The 22,097-nt window shown below is 30.9% G+C and overlaps 2 protein-coding genes and 2 long non-coding RNA genes across 5 annotated transcripts in view; 3 read left to right on the top strand and 1 right to left on the bottom strand.

Annotated features, from left to right (window-relative positions):
• The window catches only part of LOC143205295 (alpha-N-acetylgalactosaminidase), an 83,968-nt gene extending 77,645 nt beyond the window's left edge, over window positions 1-6,323 (top strand). For both annotated transcript variants that reach the window (XM_076418525.1, XM_076418526.1), the window contains exons 6-9: window positions 4,916-5,113; window positions 5,172-5,336; window positions 5,968-6,040; window positions 6,115-6,323. In XM_076418525.1, coding sequence (XP_076274640.1) covers window positions 4,916-5,113; window positions 5,172-5,336; window positions 5,968-6,040; window positions 6,115-6,239 — 561 coding nt within the window. In that variant the 3' untranslated portion in view covers window positions 6,240-6,323. The remainder of the gene's footprint in view (window positions 1-4,915; window positions 5,114-5,171; window positions 5,337-5,967; window positions 6,041-6,114) is intronic.
• Window positions 6,324-6,987: 664 nt separating this feature from the next.
• On the bottom strand, window positions 6,988-9,479 carry LOC143205310 (protein arginine N-methyltransferase 1). The gene is made up of 8 exons (XM_076418545.1): window positions 9,369-9,479; window positions 8,933-9,268; window positions 8,755-8,873; window positions 8,507-8,701; window positions 8,267-8,454; window positions 7,989-8,215; window positions 7,563-7,922; window positions 6,988-7,506 (listed from the first exon to the last, which is right to left on the bottom strand). Exons 1-8 carry the CDS (start codon window positions 9,376-9,378, stop codon window positions 7,397-7,399), a joined length of 1,545 nt encoding a protein of 514 aa, XP_076274660.1. The 5' UTR covers window positions 9,379-9,479; the 3' UTR covers window positions 6,988-7,396.
• A 3,126-nt stretch (window positions 9,480-12,605) lies between these two features.
• Window positions 12,606-13,363, top strand: LOC143205357 (uncharacterized). Its single transcript, XR_013007797.1, has 3 exons — window positions 12,606-12,746; window positions 12,808-13,056; window positions 13,227-13,363. It is a non-coding gene; the product is annotated as an uncharacterized LOC143205357 (long non-coding RNA).
• A 6,455-nt stretch (window positions 13,364-19,818) lies between these two features.
• On the top strand, window positions 19,819-20,560 carry LOC143205358 (uncharacterized). Its single transcript, XR_013007798.1, has 3 exons — window positions 19,819-19,943; window positions 20,005-20,253; window positions 20,424-20,560. It is a non-coding gene; the product is annotated as an uncharacterized LOC143205358 (long non-coding RNA).
• The last annotated feature ends 1,537 nt before the right edge of the window (window positions 20,561-22,097 follow it).

The raw sequence follows: 22,097 nt of genomic DNA, 5'->3' as shown, positions 1-22,097 counted from the left end.
GAACATGATAATTATCTGAGACCAAAACATCAACGCCAAAATCGGAACGTTTTTTGCATAATATTGTCTAATATTGTCACTGATGATGCAAATGAATCCATTACGATAATATAAAACGAAAAATATCACGTGGAACGCATCAACACAAAAACTCTGCTCCCACCTCTGTTTTTGGTGGAATCATCTTAGTATGGTAAACTATAAGCTACCACAATCTAACGAAACCATCAATACGGATCGCTATCAACTATAACTGATGAAAAACACTCAGAATACGTGTAAAGATACAACAATTACATTCTTTAGCATGACAACCTTCAACAATACGTTGCAAAATTGGTGAAACATGCTTCTGTCTATTTTAATATCTATGAAAATCAGATGACATCAGCGGCAAGATTGCAATTTGAGGCATTTTACTATTATTTCATTACAAATTAAAAGAATATTAGAGAGAAAATTTGTTAAGTTCTTTTACATTATCACTTAAAATAAATGGAGCCAAATTGGCGTCCAATTATTACCCAATTTTGAGATGCAAAGAATTCAAAATCTTGTCTTAGAAGCAAAATAACAGTAGTAGCAACACTATTAACAAAATATTTTTAACACAAAAACACACATTTTAAAATAAAATATGTACGTAATAATCGTACGTAATAACCTATCTACTAAAGGTATTTTCTATTTTAAGATATATGTTACACACAATTTAGCTTAATATCTACCTAAACCTATTTATCTATTTATAATATAATTTTAACTACTACTACACTTACACACACACACACTTTTTAACTAACAACTACTACCACGTGGTACCGAGCTCAAAGAGTAATGTCTTATTTTCAAAAAGCAACGCCTGATTTAAAAAAGACGGAATCATATTTGTATAGGAGATGTATATGGTAAGAAAGGAAACTCGTACGTTCATACTTTCCCACCGACAGACTTGTAGCCGCGTTTGAAAAACAATTGAACGGTAATAAAAATACTTTCAGTAATTGACATATAATGACAATAAATATCTCATTTACTGTAACAAAAGAGCTGGTCGTAACGCTAGTAGACACGACGGCCACTGTCAATTAACTTTCTATTTCATTTCAATAGCGAACATGAAATCCAGAAATGCCAAGTGCGGTTTTGATTATTTTTAACGTGTTTTTGTAATTACATACCTAGAGGAATAATAACAGTTTACAGAAGTAGTCATTTAATATCATGTAATATATAATTTACGTGATTCATATAAACATTTATACCGTTAATCATGTTAAAACTTCCAAAAGTATTCTATTATACTTGTAATAGGATTTGAGAACTAAGTCTAACCTAAATATCTTGTTCATAATTAAAAATTCTTCAGAAGTTCGACAACTAAACATATTTTACAATATTTATATAACTATTAAATTAGTTTTAATCACTTTTTTTACTAAATATATCACTAATCGAATTTACTAATCATATTTACATTATACAAAAGAACACTCATATAAAATAAAGTTTATTAAGCTTGTTTTAATAAAATTTGATTATTCTTATTAAAATAATCTACATTCAAAGACAAATCAAAAAGATAGGTCAAATTTTTAGTCAATGAAATTATTGTAATGGTCTCAAAACAGATTATGGAAAATATCATATCATTAATCATCTTAAACATATAATAATACTTGAAAACTAATTCTAACCTAACTTTTTTTAATTCAATATTCTCCTAGAGTTAGGCAACTAAACATTTTTTACAATATTTATATATATTAATAAATTTATTTTAACCAGAGTTTTTTTTAGGAAATATATCAGTGTGTTAACGCCGTTAACATCTAAATAAAGTTTTATAAGGATTAGTTTAGTAAAGGTTAATTTAATTCTAATTTCTAACTTGGATATTTAAATATAATTTAAAAAGTTATACAACTAAATATATTTTTACAATATTTATATTACTAACTTTGTTTTTATCGGAGTATTTTAAGAGGTACATCACTAACCCTAATAATATTACAATAGGACAGCGTTGATATCTAGTATAAAGATTATTTTTATAAGAGCTAATTATTCCTGACAAAATATTCTATATATTCAAAAATAAATTCTAAAAGTCTGTCACACCGGACCAGTGTATCTCCATTTACATAATCGTAAACGATACAATGCAAGAGATTAGTATAAGCGTACAACGTTTTAGGCTATTATTTAACTAATTTGCTTGAGTCGCCTAAACAGCTCGTATGACAATTTAATTTTCTATGCTCACCATGACACTCAAAAAGAGAGGTCAAAATTGTAGTCTTAACTGTCACTGAAATTTTTGCGACGACCTTAACAGTGATTATGCAAAAGAAGACAGAATTTCAACGTCTCTCTATACTACTAAAGCGTTATATCTCGTTAATTTTTTTAGTTGTATTTGTAATTTAACCTCGAAAAAAAAAATTAATAGTTCTCATTAAATAAGTTATAATTGCAGAAAATAATATATTAATCCCTCAGATCTATTGTAATATTTCTTTGACTGTGTCGATCTTCATAAATAATTACTTAATTACTAGTAATCACCTGCTATAATAATATATTTTAATATAATGTCTTAATTTTACTGATAATAATATTCAAATGTATTCATTTTCTCAGTAGTGTAGAACAGATAACATTTTCACGCCTTTTTCAACCTATTTATCGAAACTGATATAATGTAATAAATGCATCTATTAAAACCTACATATTAGTGCATTAATACAAATGGTGTTACTGTTCCAAAGAATACTTTGACTTGTAAAATCCTTGAATAATAAACTTAGTATCCTATTAGCATGGTTCAAACTTCAACACGTGTTTAATTGATTAATACACAATCGTTTGTAAATCACTAACGATAAATAATTACAAAATATAAAAATATAATTAATAAAAAACTTTGAAATAATGTGGTTTTATAACTTATAATATAAAGGTATTTTTTAGATATTTGCTATACAAATGAGACTCTATTATATGATTTAAAATGTCATATCTTAATATTGAACATCTGTCAATAACCTAACCTTCAAATATCAAAAAATTGTGTCAGCAGCATACACTTCTTCTTTTCTATTCGAGTTATGAAGCCAGTAAATGTCATTTGAATCGTTCTATTTTAACTTTAAGCCATACGAAATCTCTTTAAATTAAAATATTAATTAAGAATACCTATATTCTATGACTCATTTTTGTTTTTATCTCGCCATGAATATTGAGTGAATTATAAAAAATAACACTATAGTCCATTCAAAATAACAATTAACTCACGTCATCGTAATGTCGAATGTATTGCCTATTACAGATTGTAAATTTGTTTTAACAGACACAATTTTTCCTTCTCATTTTATTCTAGTTAAAAAGATCAATATGTATCAATATTTATTCCTCAATTATAAAATTATAATTACTTATTAATTACTTTATATAAATTCGTATGGTTTTGTTCGCTTCAATCTCCTCCTTCCACCTTAGTATGATTTAGTAATTTTCTTTCGTATTTCAAGGCGAAATCTTGGATAACTTCGCAAATCCATTTTATTTCCAGGTCATCGTGCAGTTCTTCGTTGGTTACATAGCGATATACAGTGGTAATCAATCGAAGAACCTTGTTTTGACAGCGTTGTATGACTAGTTGATTTGAATTTTTAGTGTAACCCCATAGGTCCAAAGTGGCTTTATAATTGTATTATAGATCAACCTCTTTGATTTTAGATCAAGTTGAGAGTATCTTCCAACTAACCAGTATAGTTGTTTTACTTTGGTTCTAATGTGTTTTGCTTTTTGTCTAACGTGATGCTTCCAATTTAATCTACCGTCAAGATGGATTCCAAGGTATTTAGCTGATTCTGCTTGAGGAATCGGGCATCCATTGAGTAATAATTAAGTTTTTATTATTTCGCCTCAATGCAAAATTAACGTGAACAGATTTGGAGCTATTAAGTTGAATTTTCCAATCTTTCGTCCATTTGTAGATTTTGTTGACTGCCACTTGTACTTTTTCTATTTCCCTAGGCAGAGATATATATTTTGCCGTAATAATTGTGTCGTCAGCAAAGGTTCCAAAGTAGTGTTTCTTTTGTTGTTGGAATGTCAGCAGTGTAGAGCAAATACAGGAGAAATCCTAAGACGCTACCTTGTGGAACTCCGGCCGAAATAGTTTTAAATGTCGAGAACGCCATTTTGTGCGATACTCTAAATTTTCTTCCGAATAAATATGACTCCAGCAATTGACAATAGTTACGCGGTAACAATGTGCACATCTTACAGATTAATCTCAAATGCCAAACCCGATCAAAAGCTTGTTAGACATCCAGGAATATTGCGGGGCAGTATTGTTTTTCCTCAAACGCTCTTTCAATAGCCGCAGTTAGTATGTGCACTTGATCGATTATTGAATGGTGATTTCGAAAACCAAACTGGAAATCTGGTATTGTTACCAAATGTTTAACACGTTTAAATATTAGTTTCTCAAATAGCTTTGATATTGCAGGTAGTAGCGAAATAGGCCTGTAAGATTCGACTTGTTCTTCAGGAATTCAACAAATATTGATCATTAATATGATTAAATTATTATTAAAATAACATTATTATTAGTAATCTAGTCGTAAGCTAATAGAGGGGTCATCTGTTAACCAAATTTGACTATTGATTTCAACATTACCAGATTTATAATCTCTAATTATTGATATCTTAAAGAACTTTTTATTTAATGCCTAAAATATTACTATTCTGTTGGAACCGAAGTTGATTCAAGCTTAAATCTTAAAGCATCCTAAAAATAGCTATGACATATACAGAATGCCTGTGCCAAAACAGTAGAAAACAATTACAAATGTTTTTAATTTTGTATTACTATGATATTATAATTATTTCTCTCTTGTTTCAGTTAATAATAGGTAATTTTGGCCTTAGCTACGAACAAAGCAAGACCCAAATGGCTATATGGGCTATATTAGCCGCGCCTTTACTGATGTCCGTGGACCTCAGAACCATCAGGCCGGAGTACAAGGCCATTTTACAAAATCGAAAAATTATCGCAGTCGATCAAGACCCACTAGGAATCCAAGGAAGACGGATATATAAAGTAAGTTACATAGTAGGTATAGTATCAGCATTAATATGATTATGATATGAATTTTCAGCATAAAGGCATAGAAATATGGTCTAGGCCAATAACTCCGATATACCAAAATTATTTCTCCTACGCCATAGCGTTCGTGAATCGACGTACAGATGGCACACCCTCCGACGTGGCTGTAACATTAAAAGAATTGGGGCTGACATCTCCAACAGGATATAGAGTTGAGGTGAGTGAACTCTATTCAATATTACAAACAAAATATTTCATTATTATTTAAAGAATGTATGGTACGTCTTCATTTCATTCTCTCTACTTCATCCTCATTGATTAATCTATAATCTCCAATTTAAACTAGTAAATCATCAAGACATCATAAAGCTTTTGGATATTTCCTCGGTCTTTCAACGTTTCTCTCATATTTTTTGCAGCTCCCCTCGTTTCCTTTCACATCAGTTCTCCATTAATATGACACAAAATATCTCCCAATATCTTACTTCATAACTCAAAATCAACAGCACCTTCTATCTAACAGCACATTAAAATATGTTTTTCAAAAGGTCGTTTCTTAAGCTATTTTTTTCTGATAATTCTCTACCATAAAGAAACCGGAAGAAAGTGCCAAAAGTAACCCTCTCAAACCCTCTATTTTATCTCCATCATATACACAAAGTCTATTTAACTTACACATCATAACTCACACCCAATTCTGTTACGATACTGTTCAAGGAATTCATGGAATATCAATACACGTTATAATAACCTGCCATCAAACTACCATTGACGTATAATCATTTTAATATAATTTTACATAGCTCAAAGCAATAACCTGGATATAACACTGGTTATTTAATTTACAGGATTTGTATGAAGATGTTGATTATGGAGTTCTCTCACCTCAAACAAAAATCAAAGTAAAAGTGAACCCATCAGGTAAGGGAAATAATGAATTCAATGAAAAAGTAATTTAAAAATAGCATGCATTAATAATTCATTATGACTTGCAGGCGTTGTCATTCTAAGGGCGGACGTCCAATCTGATTATGAGAGAAGAGTACCGTACTACACAACGCAAAGGACTGCATACAAGCCATTGAACCAAGTATTTAGAATAAGGAATAGTGGATTTTAAATCCCTTTTGTTGTATCTAAATAACTTATTTTGTAGTATAAGTTTGTATATTTTTTAAATAAATTAAGTAACTTTTTTTAATAATATATTCGTTTTATTATAACCATAATACATTCATCTTTAAAATAATTTGTCCTTGTCCAGCTTGACACCTACAATGATGATAAGATGAAGTCCCACTCTCCTATAATGTATAATTTCCACCGGAGTTTCAATTAATCAAGCAAGCTTTATGCAATATGTACAGAAAATTACTAAGAAATTAAGGAAAAAAGAATCTGGAAATATACTGGAGTAACATTTTTGCAAATGTATTTACTTGTTTTAATTCCAAATTTATCCAAATTTAGAGTTACCAATTATAACGATAAAATATTAAAGATTCTGGGACACTATTGGAAGCATGACATAAAACAGTTTATTGATTGTCCTGTGAATAACACAAGAATATTAATCACAATAATATTTCTAATAAGGAAAAATGATTAAAGTTGGAGCTAATAAATCAAGTGGGCACAGCAATAAATAAACAATGAAAAGTTAAATAAAGATAAATAGATTTAGTTCTCTTGTTTTATCTGTTCAATTTGATTGATTAATATTCTTCAATTAAAGTAATAGTTTTTCTCCATTAGATCCATATTTTGATTCACTTGTATTAATTAATCTAGAATATAATAAAAATTAATAAATAAAATAAACAACAAAGCGAATTAATGAAACGGATACAGAAAGAAAAACAATAATCACTTGAATAGAAAATGTATTTTATTGATAATAAATTGTTTATAAAAAGCATGATGCTCATGTAATGTTATATCTTTATTTGTCTGGTCACAGATATACCTTATAATATGCATTGTGTGAAATAAAATTTAAGATATTTACCTCTAAAACAGAAATTACATACATATATATGGGGTCTACATTGTATATTTTCACTTCTACATGGGTTCATCCATATTTCCAGATGGTAATTGATCAGGAGCACATATTTCAGGGAATTACTATACTATACAACACAAATAACAGTATACGAGCTATTAAACCAGGTGTTTTTAATAAGGAATAGGTTTAGTGGATTTTAGATTCCTTTGTTTTACCTAAATGGCTGATGACACTTGACTTTTAATATTTTGAAATTGTGTTTGTTTCATTTAATCCACTATGTACTCATATTTAGAATTACCTATATTTAAGGACACAGACAGCCCTCTGAGATTCTTTTTAAGTCTAGAACATGTTACTGAACAGTTTATAGATTGTCCTGTAACATTAGGAATAATAAAGAATATTTTTCACAAGTCAGTATAAACATGTTACCTTCTTTAAGTTCCATAACATCCTTTAAATAAAATACCGTTTGTTGCCAATGCGTTTTCTCAGCATGTGGTCCAGTGGAAAACTCCACTTTGTTTGGAAGATCAAATATTGTATCAAAATAACCAGCCACAGCTGTTAGAACACCATCCCTCACAGCAGTCAACACAAAATCCTTTTGAAAATTACAAGTGTTTGTGGTGCAGGTCATTAAATCTATATCAGTAACCACTTCAGCGTTTGTAAGTACTTTATCTTTGGGTATAACTTCAACAGATGCTTCTTGAAGAATTTCAGACTTCATGCATTTCATAGAAAATCCATAAACACTATCCCAGAAATCTATCAAACTATTGTATCTACCTAAAATATAAATGTAATGTATTCTTGCTGCTCTAAATTATATATTACTGATAAAATTCTACTTACTTTGATCTGATATGCCAACAAGACTAATAGTGCATTTATTAGGAAATAATAACCCATCTTTATTTAAAAATTTATCCCTTGCAAATATAACACTATCTAGCATTCCCTCAAACAATAAGAAATAACCCATCCATTCAGATACTATTATGTCAACTTTTTCAACAGGCAGATTAGTTTTTTCTAATTGACCTTTAATAAGCTGAATTTTATTCTGCAAATTGTTATCTCTACACAGAAAATGTAAACAAAAACTAAATAAACATTCCTTTAAACATTACCTAACTATATCCATTGCTTTATAGACTACTTCTGACTGGTCTATTCCTATCACAGATTTAGCTCCGGCTTTTGCACAAAACATTGATAGTATACCAGTGCCACAACCAACATCTAACACAACCTTATCTTGGAACAGATCTGCATTGTTAACAATTGCATCCCTATAACTGTCAGTTCTGACTTTATCCTGAAATCTAATTAATTTAAAATGACATGAAAATAAAGTGAACAAACATTACATTTAACATATCATGGTGTATACTGAAATGTGAATAAGAATTAAAATAATCTACACTATCAGTTACTGAACAATTTATTGTTTCAGCCATTTGTTTTTGAACTGAATCCCCAGAATCAACAATAGTTCTAGTTACTTCTTTCATTTTTTCCATGTCTTTTTGGTAACTTTCAATTAACATGTCTCTTTGTTTCAGCTAAAAGAAACACTCTACAAGTCAATTCAATTTTAATTTAAATGAGCACTTACCTGTAAATTAAGATCATGAATGTGTCTCTGTAATTCAGCAAAATTTAAATTGCTAATTGGTGTTTTTCCATCTATGGCATAGTGGGGAGTTGAGGGAGCACTGCCTAAATCATCAAAATCTACAAAAAAATACTTTATGTATCTTTTCAAAATAATTTTCACAAATTTGTGCACTTACCATACATAAGCCAAGGTTCCATTTCACCTGGTTTAAGATAACAGTCATCCTCCCATAAAGCTGTTGAAGCATCACTAAGCAATTTTGGATCAGGTTTTTGTAATCTAATATAATTAATCATTTTTATATATGAATAACAGTCCATGTTATACTTGTTCTTTAATGCTAACAAATCAAAGCCATGTTCTGCCCGACAATGATCAAGAGCTACAGCTATAGTATGAAATTGTAATGAGCAAAATAAACATGTTGTTTGTTCTCCTCCTAGTTCCATTTCATCCCATCCATCAGAGTCTTCATCTTCTGATTTAGAAAAGCGAGACACATCTGGATAAGCTGTAATATTGATTTTTCTTACTTATATTCTAAACTAACGGTTGCAAGGATTTATATGCGTAATCTTATGGTTAAAAACAATATCGTTATTTAAATTTACCTTCAGCCATTCTTTTATTCAATTTTATTAATATAATTCGAATAAAACTATACGGTAATCCTAGGTTATAATAAAATGCTTTAGGTTATTGTTAATTTTAGTGTTGTTCTAGATAGGTCAACATAATCGTAATTTATCGATTAGGACTCAAAATTAATAATTCAAATAAGTAATATCAGATAAAAGTATAGAAGATAAAGTATGAGAGTTGATTAATACTAACATAAAAGTCTCTTTTCTGCAAATTAAAATTTATATTTATGAGGAATAGATTAAAAGCTCTAGTCATTAATATGTAGTGATGTGGACCAAACATCGAATATAGTTTTTTCGATAGAATAAACCAACGACCGCTTACAGTTTCCGCTATATTTTAAATTATGTTTTAAATATAAGTCTTTAATTATCCATGATATTGAATCTTATGATGTTGGTGATTCCCCATCTAACCTAAAAATAAGTAGAAAAGAAGCATAAATTTTCTATATTTTGTGCAAATACCTAATGAAAAAATCGATAAAATCTATAAATCTATGATATTCATTTTGATCAAATACTCAAATATATAATTAGAATAATTAATAAATCATTTTCCATAAAATTGTGTTCTCTGCAGTGAGTTCGATCTGTATTTAGTGCCTTATGAATGTGATCTATTTATTTTATATTCTAGAAATAACGACATACATAAGCTGGCAGAAATCAAATAAAATTCAATCCACGCCAAGAAAAATATTTTAAAGTAATATAAAACTATTTCAAGAGATTCTAAAGGATGCAAAATTGAATGTTGCAAACAAAAATGAATTAAGTAAAGAGTATCAATCATAGACAAGCAGGTATGTGATTTTGAACACTGTTACGATTTTCATATGTTAAGTACTAAAACGGTTCAATATTGTTAACAGAAATTTTTATTTCAGCATCACAGAAACCACCATTAGTAAAACATGAATTTTTGAGAGAACCATTATGAATTAGTACTTGAAATGCTAACAGACTTGTAAATATTTTATTAATTGAAATTACTAAATTAAAGCACAATCTATATGATATATTTTGAACTTAATATCGTTTGGAATATTTGGACAAATTTGTTATGTTATAAAAATGGATTACCTATGACCATTTCTGTCTCTTTCATTTTGATAATATATTTTTTTTCATACTATATGTATTTTCTTAATTGTATACATGTTTTATGTTAGCTTAAGTAGTTTTAGTTAGCTTAGAGAGAACTATATCCGCTAAATTAAATATATAACATATATTAACTTATTATTATAAATTAAACGCTTATATCCTCTAAATTAAATAAAAATTAATAATGTTACGTTTATATATTATTTGTAAAATGTAATATATGTTACGAATTAGTATGGTTTGAAAATGTAATACTATGTTTTAAATGGTAGTAAAACCAAAATGTTTTAGTAATTGTTTTAGTTACATAGAAAAATATACTCAGACTTATATTTTCATCATGCATTAGAAATTATACAATAATATAGTTTAAATATTATCAATATAAGAATATTTAGATCTATTAATGTATTACTTAATCTCTATTTTAATTGTTAAAACAATAAAACATTAATTATTCTCCCAATTATTAAAAAGTTGTATATTTATGTATGTATATTAGTATATTTGCAAAAATTAAAATGTAGAGCCTGAAATTTGATTAAAAATGATTTATTAATATATTGTTTTTTAGTTTTGCAAATAAAATTATGTGCACGCCTCTGTATAAAAATCCAAAATTTGTTCAAATGCAATAGTTTGATTAAAATAGTCTTGATATGCATTGTAAAAAAACGCATATTTATTGTTTAACATAAAAACAAGTATGCCATGATTTTTCCAACCATATGATGTGCGCAGAATGTTGCCATTATGCATTTTACTTCTAATATTGTTTATACTTATTTGTTTTAAATAAATTAAATATAAAACTTTATTAAACAAAATTTAAGACATTTGCTCGTACACTCATTAGATCGATTGGGATAATAGAACATAGCTCAAAAGTAAATACCAAAATATACTTGGACTTAGGAAATACTCAATTACATATCAATCCTGGATCATTGTCAACATCGCCTTCGGGTCGGCCAGTTTGGATCGGTACTTCGTCTTTGTTCATTATAGTTGTACGAGCGGTGCTATTCGCAATAGCTCGACGCCGTCGCTCTATACAACTGCGATCATTTTTTTTTTAATGCAGTAATTTGAACCGCTTTCGTTCTTTTTTTAAACTTCGCAGTGCCTTGCTGTGCTCCACAACGGGTAAGTAGATATTATTTCGTAAATTATAATGAAATTATCATTATCAAGAAACCTAGCGTACGTCCGTTACAAATCAACGCCTAATTGACATGCGTCGGAATAATATGGAAACTATCTAATTTTTTTTTTCTATTTTCAGGTATCGGATAAATCAAATAGCATCACGTGTTCTGCGCGCTTGACCTGGGCGCGCTAATGTGGCTGACCAGCCTGGATCGTCCTAGTCTTGGTGCACATTATCATTCCCTTGGTAGCAGGCCATTGCAGACTTTGATACGTTGTATGATATTGCCCGTTGCTTCGGCAACTTCTAGTTGATCGCCTTGCGGGTCTGCTACAGCTGGAGACCCGTGAGTTCGACCGATAGATGATGAGTGGGCTAGTATGGGTTGTCATTGGTGGTGGTCCGATAGATCTTCGTTCTTCCTTTTCCGGTGATAATGTGGGACTCGGCGTTCATCAGGACTAGTCAGGCGATCGATTCGTTGAAGATTTTTGCCCAGGATGTCGGGAGGCCCGTGGTGACCATCCGGATTGTGCATTACGTGCCCAGCGTCATGACGGTCGGCGCGGTAAACTTCTCCATTGTTTTTGTTTGTTCTCTTCTTGATCGTTCAGATATTACACCAATTCAAATTAAATAGTTTTTGCGTCGATTCGGTCCTGACAATGGTCGACTTGGAGTTAATTTGATGGTGGAAATGTGTTTCCATCACCAAATCGGCTTCGGACTGCTCATTGTTTGTGTCTGGATCAACGTTGAAGCTTCTTTTCCGGAGCCAGCATATCCCAGTGACTTCTTCAGAGAAGTGAGGTGAGTTTTCTCATATGTCTGATATAATAACATATAAATATTGTTCTCGTTTGTTTCAGGACACTTCGCGTACGCAGCGTGAGTGTGTAATGTGTCAGTGGAGTGTAGTCCAACCCCCGGGAAAATTAGGGATCCGTCGACCCCAATACCGCGTTGTTAATTAATTATTAGGAATCGTCCGACATTTGCAAGAAAACTTGAGCACCCGATGTGCGCGTTACGTTTATGATGGGGTAGGACTGAAGCAAATGAGGCGACAGGATATGGGACATCAGGTAAATTACATTTTTGTATATATTTTTGTATCGAATTGTAACGTATTTTAATTTGATACAGATGTTGCAGTACAAATCCAGCCGCGTCGCGGTTCCAGACCAGTACTATAACAATTTACGGTGAATTAATAGCAATGATTGTCATCTGCTATGTCCAGCGTAAACTGTCTCGTTGCTGACCTTTTCGAGCGCCTTCTATGGGACATTTGTTTCTTGGAATCGTGTTTGAAGAAGTCCGCAAATGGTACTGGCTTGGAACGAACATGTTGGGGACCACACCAGGATATAACTTACTTCCAGATGCCTCCAGGTACATTTTCATTCTTATATAAGTAAAATACTATCTAAATGACATAATTTTTCAATTAGAATAAATCTCGAAAATGTTTCTGCTTGTTGTCTTTTGAATTTGAATTTATGTCTCTATATTAGATAATATTAATGCTTTAATCATTACTTATAATTTGTCTTTTGTTTCAGGTAAGTGAGCGGCAAAATAATCAGATTTGAACGCGATTTCTTCGAATAATTTATTAACGTGAGTGAATGTGAATGAAGTTAGTGACTACAGAAGAATAAGAATGCAGGTAAGGGAGATATTGTGATTATTTTATTTTGTTAACAATATATTACTTAAATTGTTGAGATTTTTTTAGCAATAGGTAAGTAGCATGGAAAATAGCAAATTCAAAGACAAAAATAAGAGGCTACCTTAATCAAAACTAAAAATTATTATCTTGGGGTATTTTCAAACTAGGTGATATAAATAGTTGATCAGTACTTTAATTAATTAATGTTAGAATTCAGACGCTTTAACAATGGAATTGAAAAATATGGTAAAAATTGATAAATGATATTTATATATAAATTTTACTTTAGTTGTATCTATTGTTAGTATTGATTTTTCACATTTTTATGTCAATTAGGTATCAACAAAAGCTACAATATTGTTATCAAGCAATGTCCAATTAATGATGGTGGGGGAGTCCATTTTCTATTGATTTTAAGTTATTTCTACCAGGTAAATACTTGATGCGGTTTGATAATAATTTTTATTTATGTTTATTATCTTTCAGAAATAATATGGCTTTTACTGTAGCAGCATAGGGGAGAACTTTGGAACCATCAGCAGCTACACATTTCATTAGTGAAGGTTACATCTAGTTGGAGATTAACGCACCTGTGCTAAATTTTCTTTCCTCTGATTTTTTATTTAAGGCCTCCTCAATGAAGGCCTCTATCTCTCTGTGTATATCCATATCCTCAAGTATAATGGCTTTTTTCCAACTTTTTCCTTTGCCATTATCAATGGATATATAAACATCTGCCCTTGTTACAATATACACAATCTAGCTATTTGGTGAGGCACCATTCGATTGATGGTACTGGTGAAGTCCCTTTTCTCATAATTTCAAGCTATTTCTACAAGGTAAATGATTGATGTAATTTGACAATAATATTAATTTTTATTATTTCAGGAATAATGTGGCATTGACAGGAGCAGGACAGGGGAAAACTTGGAAACTATTGTTAAGCTTCAATTTCCTTAGTGATGACTACATCTAATTGAAGATTAACACAACTTTGCTAGATTTCCTTTTCTCTATTTTCTTAGTTAAGACCTCCTTAGTGGAGCCATTTATCTTTCTATGTATATTCATATCTCCAAGTCTAATGGCATTTTCCATATACAATTATCTCCCCTTGTCACTTTCCCTTTCTCTCGTGCAAGAACCTTTTTTTCATTTTATATGTAAGCATCTGCCCTTGTTACAATATACACAATCTAGCTATTTGGTGAGGCACCATTCGATTGATGGTACTGGTGAAGATCCTTTTCTCATAATTTCAAGCTATTTCTACAAGGTAAATTATTGATGTAGCTTGACAATAATATTAATTTTTATTATTTTAGGAATAATGTGGCATTGACAGGAGCAGGACAGGGGAAAACTTGGAAACTATTGTTAAGCTTCAATTTCCTTAGTGATGGCTACATCTAATTGAAGATTGACGCACCTTTGCTAGATTTCCTTTTCTCTATTTTCTTAGTTAAGACCTCCTCAGTGGAGTCATATCTCGAAGTCTAATGGCATTTTCCATATACAATATCTTTCTATGTATATGCATATCTCCAAGTCTAATGGTATTTACTTTCCTTTTCTCTCGTGCAAGAAACTTGTTTTCATTGGATATATAAGCATCTGTCCTTGTTACAATATACACAATCTAGCTATTTGGTGAGGCACCATTCGATTGATGGTACTGGTGAAGTGCCTTTTCTCATAATTTCAAGCTATTTATACAAGGTAAATGATTGATGTAGTTTGACAATAATCTTAATTTTTATTATTTCAGGAATAATGTGGCATTGACAGGAGCAGGACAGGGGAAAACTTTGAAACTATTGATAAGCTTCAATTTCCTTAGTGATGGCTACATCTAATTGGAGATTGACACACCTTTGTTATATTTCCTTTTCTCTATTTTCTTATTTAAGACCCCCTCAGTGGAGGCATTTATTTTTCTATGTAAATGCCGATTTCCGAGTCTAATGGCATTTTCCGTACACAATTATCTCCCTTTGTCACTTTCCCTTTCTCTCGTGCAAGAAACTTGTTTTCATTTTATATATAAGCATCTGCCCTTGTTACAATATAGACAATCTAGCTATTTGGTGAGGCACCATTCGATTGATGGTACTGGTGAAGTCCCTTTTCTCATAATTTCAAGCTATTTCTACAAGGTAAATGATTGATGTAGTTTGATAATAATCTTAATTTTTATTATTTCAGGAATAATGTGGCATTGACAGGAGCAGGACAGGGGAAAACTTTGAAACTATTGATAAGCTTCAATTTCCTTAGTGATGGCTACATCTAATTGGAGATTGACACTCCTTTGCTAGATTTCCTTTTCTCCATTTTCTTATTTAAGACCTCCACAGTGGAGCCTAAGTATGTATCTCCAATTAGATCTTTCTATGTATATGCATATCTCCAAGTATAATGGCATTTTTCGTTTACCATTATCTCTCTCTGTCACTTTCTGTTTCTCTCGTGCAAGAAATTTGTTTTCATTGGATATATAAGCATCTGCCCATGGATATGTAATATACACATTCTGGCTGTTTGATGAGGCACCATTGGATTGATGATACTGTTGAAGTCCCTTTTCTCATATTTTGAAGCTATTTCTACAAGGTAAATAATACTATACTACTATACTATACTAGTTTGAAAATAATTTTTATTTATTTTTATTATTTCAGAGATAATATGGAATTTACAGCTGTTGCAGGGGAGATAGTTTTGGAACCATTGATGGCCTTGTATTTCTTTCATGTATTTCTTAGTTAAATTTTATTTTATGGCGCAAGAAATTTCTTTTCATCGTTTCATCGTTTCTCTTTGCTTCTTGTATCTCCCCATATTGCATTAAATACGATTTGGCTGTTATATATACTATGTTCAAGTACTGCCCAAAATTTCAACAATGAATTAATTTATGTCAATTATTTCATTTTGTATTAATATAACTACCATTAGCATTCAACTCTCATCTTTCTTGCCATTTATTTGTCATGTGTTTTTTCTTTACTTTATTCACTCTGTCTATTGTTTAATTTTGGGTGACAAATAATATATAGACTATTGACCATAGTCAGTAATGACATCAACTTCATTTTTCGACATTTGGCAAGTTGTTATTGCATAAAATATTGATGGATGAAACAAGTAATGTTGTCTTCACTTATCCCAACATCTCTCCATTAATACTAGGGATGTGTTATTTTGTCTTGTGGTCTTATGTTCTATATCCATATAACGGAAATTACCTGTGTAATACATCCCCACCATGTAACCAAAGAGAATTGATAAATCCAAAGACAGCAAAAGCATTGGAGTCTGTGGTTCTTTCTTTTTTGACAAAGTAAGTACATAGCCGAAACATTCGGGTATTATATATTTTAATTTCTATTTATTTATTAGGTTGGGAGGTATCTTCAGAGCACTCGTCAGAAGTCATCAAAGCAGTCCTGGTGTGATAATATAAAAATAAGTTGTGCTAATTTATATTAAAACATTCACATGTAAAATTTCAATTATCTATAAATTGAAACCACTTATAGTTATAGTTACAAATTCCATTATGTTTATATTCAAATCAATTATGTAACTAATTGTGTAAGTTTAATCTATTACATAACTATTATTGTTGCTATCATATATTTTTTTATATATACATGTAATGTAATAATTGTAATAATTAAGTAGCATGTAACAAAATAAAATGATATTTTTTCATAACTTAAAAAGCAATCCTCTAGTAATAAATGTAACTTTGTATAATTTCTATTTAATAAATATTTTTAATATATATGAGGCATACTCAGAACTTACCGAGAAATGTTACAGGTTTCTGTAAAATGTTGATGACCACAGAAACACATTACAGGTTTCTGTAAAATACTTTTCATATTACAGATAACTGTAATACATTCAAGTGTCCTATTAAAAATCTTGTAATTAGACCTATCTTATATACAGACTACTGCAAGATATAGATTTTTGTACATATATATCAATAAAATACATAGTGTTTCCCTGAGAGAGGACAAACCACATATTTTAAATCAACAACCTTTGCTTAAAAATATTAAACGGGGTTTTCAATACATTGATTTAAACATGTTAAAAGTTTGAAAGTGTTTAGTTAAACATGCCTACATAAGAATAATAATTAAATTTTCCAATTCGATTTTAAGGTAGCACAAATAGGCCTTCTTCGGGAAACAAATTAGAAATATTTAAAATTCATTTTAACATTGATAAAATCTTCTCTCCCTCTGTCTAATAAGATAACATAATTACGTTATTTACAATATAATTTCCATCAGAGACAATATATACAAATTTTCACATTTGTACATCCAAGTTGTCACATTTTTTCACAGTGATGGAGAAAGTATACATGATACTACTAGTATTAAGTATGTAAAAAACTAATTGACAATAATAAAAACTAACTAAAAATAAAAAAGTATTTGACCAAGAATACAAAAAAATAATATAAATAATAACTAATTGAAATAAATCCCCTGAAAAACTTGAAATCGCTCAAAAGGAAAGTCTCATTGAGAGAGATAGAGAAAGAGAAATATTCATTTATGATATTATATTAGGATTTAATAAAAAATATAATGCTAATGGTATTTATTTGTCTCATGATAGTCAATTATATTTTATTAAATAATTCTAGTTAGATGGAAAAAATTAGATATACAAGATGTTATATAATATATACATTAGAAATTGTATATTACATATATAGAGTATAATAAATTATAAACCTCCACTTATGATTACTAATAAAATCATTTAAGTTTTATTGCAATCCGTAAAATAATGAAAGTTCCAGAAGTATTTACGTTTAATTAAACAATACATAATTCTTAAATATTTCAAGAACATTCAAACTATAATACAAGGAATTGGATTAAAAATAATTTATTATTTATTTATTTGTTTATTTGCTGAATAAAATTTTTTGCACGCCCCTGATTAAAAATTCAAAATTGTTCAAAATATTAAACTTAAAAATGGGTATATTAAGGAAGTGTTATTAAAAAAAAATAAATATTTATTGCTTGTGAGAAATTTCAGTGTGCCATGGTTTTTTTCTAACCCTACGATTTGCGCACTATGTTGCCGTTATACATTTTATGTTTGACATTATACATTATTAATGTATTTTAAACAAATTTAATATAAATTTATATTAAACGAAAATTAATACATAAACTCTACTAATTATTAGTTTGACATTAGTTCAATTGTAAATATCTCAAGTTTAAACAGAAAAAATTATTTGATGATTATAAATTTAATAGTGACCATTTTTCCGGATCGTTGGCAACTGGGCACTTCCATGTGCAAATTTGAATCGTACTTCATCCGCGTTCCTTATAGTTGTACGAGCGGTGCCCTTCGTTGTGGCTCGACGCCGTCGCTCTATACAACTGCGATCATTTTTTTTAAATGCAGTAATTTGAAACGCTTTCGTTCTTTTTTTAAACTTCGCAGTGCCTTGCTGTGCTCCACAACGGGTAAGTAGAGATTATTTCGTAAATTATAATGAAATTATCATTATCAAGAACCCTAGCGTACGTCCGTTACAAATCAACGCCTAATTGACATGCGTCGGAATAATACGGAAACTATCTAATTTTTTTTTCTATTTTCAGGTATCGGATAAATCAAATAGCATCACGTGTTCTGCGCGCTTGACCTGGGCGCGCTAATGTGGCTGACCAGCCTGGATCGTCCTAGTCTTGGTGCACATTATCATTCCCTTGGTAGCAGGCCATTGCAGACTTTGATACGTTGTATGATATTGCCCGTTGCTTCGGCAACTTCTAGTTGATCGCCTTGCGGGTCTGCTACAGCTGGAGACCCGTGAGTTCGACCGATAGATGATGAGTGGGCTAGTATGGGTTGTCATTGGTGGTGGTCCGATAGATCTTCGTTCCTCCTTTTCCGGTGATAATGTGGGACTCGGCGTTCATCAGGACTAGTCACGCGAGCAATTCGTTGAAGATTTTTGCCCAGGATGTCGGGAGGCCCGTGGTGACCATCCGGATTGTGCATTACGTGCCCAGCGTCATGACGGTCGGCGCGGTATACTCCTCCATTGTTTTTGTTTGTTCTCTTCTTGATCGTTAAGATATTACACCAATTAAAACTAAACAGTTTTAGCGTCGATTCGGTCCTGACAATGGTCGACTTGGAGTTAATTTGATGGTGGAAATGTTTTTCCATCACCAAATCGGCTTCGGGCTGGTCATTGTTTGGGTCTGGATCAACGTTGAAGCTTCTTTTCCGGAGCCAGCATATCCCAGCGCCTTCTTCAGAATAGTGAGGTGAGTTTTCTCATATGTCTGATATAATAACATTTAAATATTGTTCTCGTTTGTTTCAGGACACTTCGCGTACGCAGCGTGAGTGTTTAATGTGTCAGTGGAGTGTGGTCCAACCCCCGGGAAAATTAGGGTTCCGTCGAGCCCAATACCGCGTTGTTAATTAATTATTAGGAATCGTCCGACATTTGCAAGAAAACTTGAGCACCCGATGTGCGCGTTACGTTTATGATGGGGTAGGATTGAAGCAAATGAGGCGACAGGATATGGGACATCAGGTAAATTACATTTTTGTATATATTTTTGTATCGAATTGTAACGTATTTTAATTTGATACAGATGTTGCAGTACAAATCCAGCCGCGTCGCGGTTCCAGACCAGTATTATAACAATTTACGGTGAATTAATAGCAATGATTATCATCTGCTATGTCCAGCGTAAACTGTCTCGTTGCTGACCTTTTCGGGCGCCTTCTATGGGACATTTGTTTCTTGGAATCGTGTTTGAAGAAGTCCGCAAATGGTACTGGCTTGGAACGAACATGTTGGGGACCACAGCAGGATATAACTTACTTCCAGATGCCTCCAGGTACATTTTCATTCTTATATAAGTAAAATACTATCTAAATGACATAATTTTTCAATTAGAATAAATCTCGAAAATGTTTCTGCTTGTTGTCTTTTGAATTTGAATTTATGTCTCTATGTTAGATAATATTAATGCTTTAATCATTACTTATAATTTGTCTTTTGTTTCAGGTAAGTGAGCGGCAAAATAATCAGATTTGAACGCGATTTCTTCGAATAATTTATTAACGTGAGTGAATGTGAATGAAGTTAGTGACTACAGAAGAATAAGAATGCAGGTAAGGGAGATACTGTGATTAATTTATTTTGTTAACAATATATTACATAAACAGTTGAGATTTTTTTAGCAATAGGTAAATTGCATGGAATATGGCAAAATCAAAGACAAAACCAAGAGGCATTCTTAATCAGAACTAAAAATTATTATCTTTGAGCGTCTTCAAATTAGGTGATATAAATAGTTGGCCAATAGTTTAATTAATTAATGTTAGAACTCAGAGGTTTTAACAATGGAACTGAAAAATATGGTAAAAATTGATAAATTATATTTATATAATTTTAACTTTAGTTACATATGTATTGTTAGTAGTGATTTTTTCACATTTTTATGTCACTTAGGTATCAACAAAAGCTACAATAATGTTATCAAGCAATGTCCAATTAATGATGGTGGTGGGGTCCTTTTTCTACTGATTTTAAATTATTTCTACCTGGTAAATACTTGATGCGGTTTGATAATAACTTTTATTTATGATTATTACTTTTCAGATATAATATGGCTTTTACTCTAGCAGCATAGGGAGAACTTTGGAACCTCCAAAAAATGTACCTTTATTTAGTGACGATTGCATCTAGTTGGAGATTGATGCACGTGTGCTTAATTTTCTTTCCTCTATTTTTTTATTTAAGACTTCAATGAACCCATCTCTCTCTTTCTCTTTCTCTTTCTCTCTATGTATATCCATAACTCCAAGTATAATTTTTTCCTTTTACTATTCTCTCTCTCTCTCTCTCTCTCTTTCTCTCTTTCTTTCTTTCTCTTTCTCTTTCTCCTTCTCTCGTGCAAGAAACTTGTTTTTATTGGATATATAAGAATCTACCCATATGGCAACATACAGAAACTGGCTATTCGATGAGGCACCATTGGATTGATGGTACTGTTAAGTCCCTTTTCTCATAATTTGGAGCTATTTCTACAAGGTAAATTTTTGATGTAGTTTGACAATTATCTTTATTTTTATTATTTCAGGAATAATGTGGCATTGACAGGACCACGACAGGGGAAAACTTTGAAACTATTGATAAGCTTGAATTTCCTAGTGATGGCTACATCTAATTGGAGATTGCCGCGCCTTTGTTAGATTTCCTTTTCTCAATTTTCTTATTTAAGACCTCCTCAGCGAAGCTATTTGTCTTTCTATGTATATGTATTTTTCTATATCTCCAAGTAGAATGGCATTTTCCGTTTACCATTATCTCTCTTTGTCACTTTCTTTTTCTCTCGTGCAAGAAACTTGTTTTCATTGGATATATAAGAATCTGCCCATATTGCAAGATACAGAAACTGGGTATTTGACGAACCACTGTTCGATTGATGATACTAGTCGTATGATGATAATTTGAAGCTATTTCACAAGGTAAATACTTGATTCAGTTTGACAATAATATTTTTTTATTTTCATTATTTCAGAAATAATATGGAATTTACAGCTGCAGCAACTTTGGAACCACTGATGGGATTGTATTTCTTTCGTGTGTTTCTTTGCTAAATTTTATTTTATGGCTCAAGTAACTTCTTTTCATCATTTTCATCTATTTGCATCTTGCATCTGCTAATTTTACAAT

The sequence above is a fragment of the Rhynchophorus ferrugineus genome, unplaced genomic scaffold (assembly GCF_030347505.1).
Source record: "Rhynchophorus ferrugineus isolate W39M unplaced genomic scaffold, kcgeb_rfMv2 rfM11, whole genome shotgun sequence".
NCBI lineage: Eukaryota > Metazoa > Arthropoda > Insecta > Coleoptera > Curculionidae > Rhynchophorus > Rhynchophorus ferrugineus.
The sequence above is the reverse complement of the archived record's forward strand: the minus strand, read 5'-3'. Positions and strand labels throughout refer to the sequence as shown.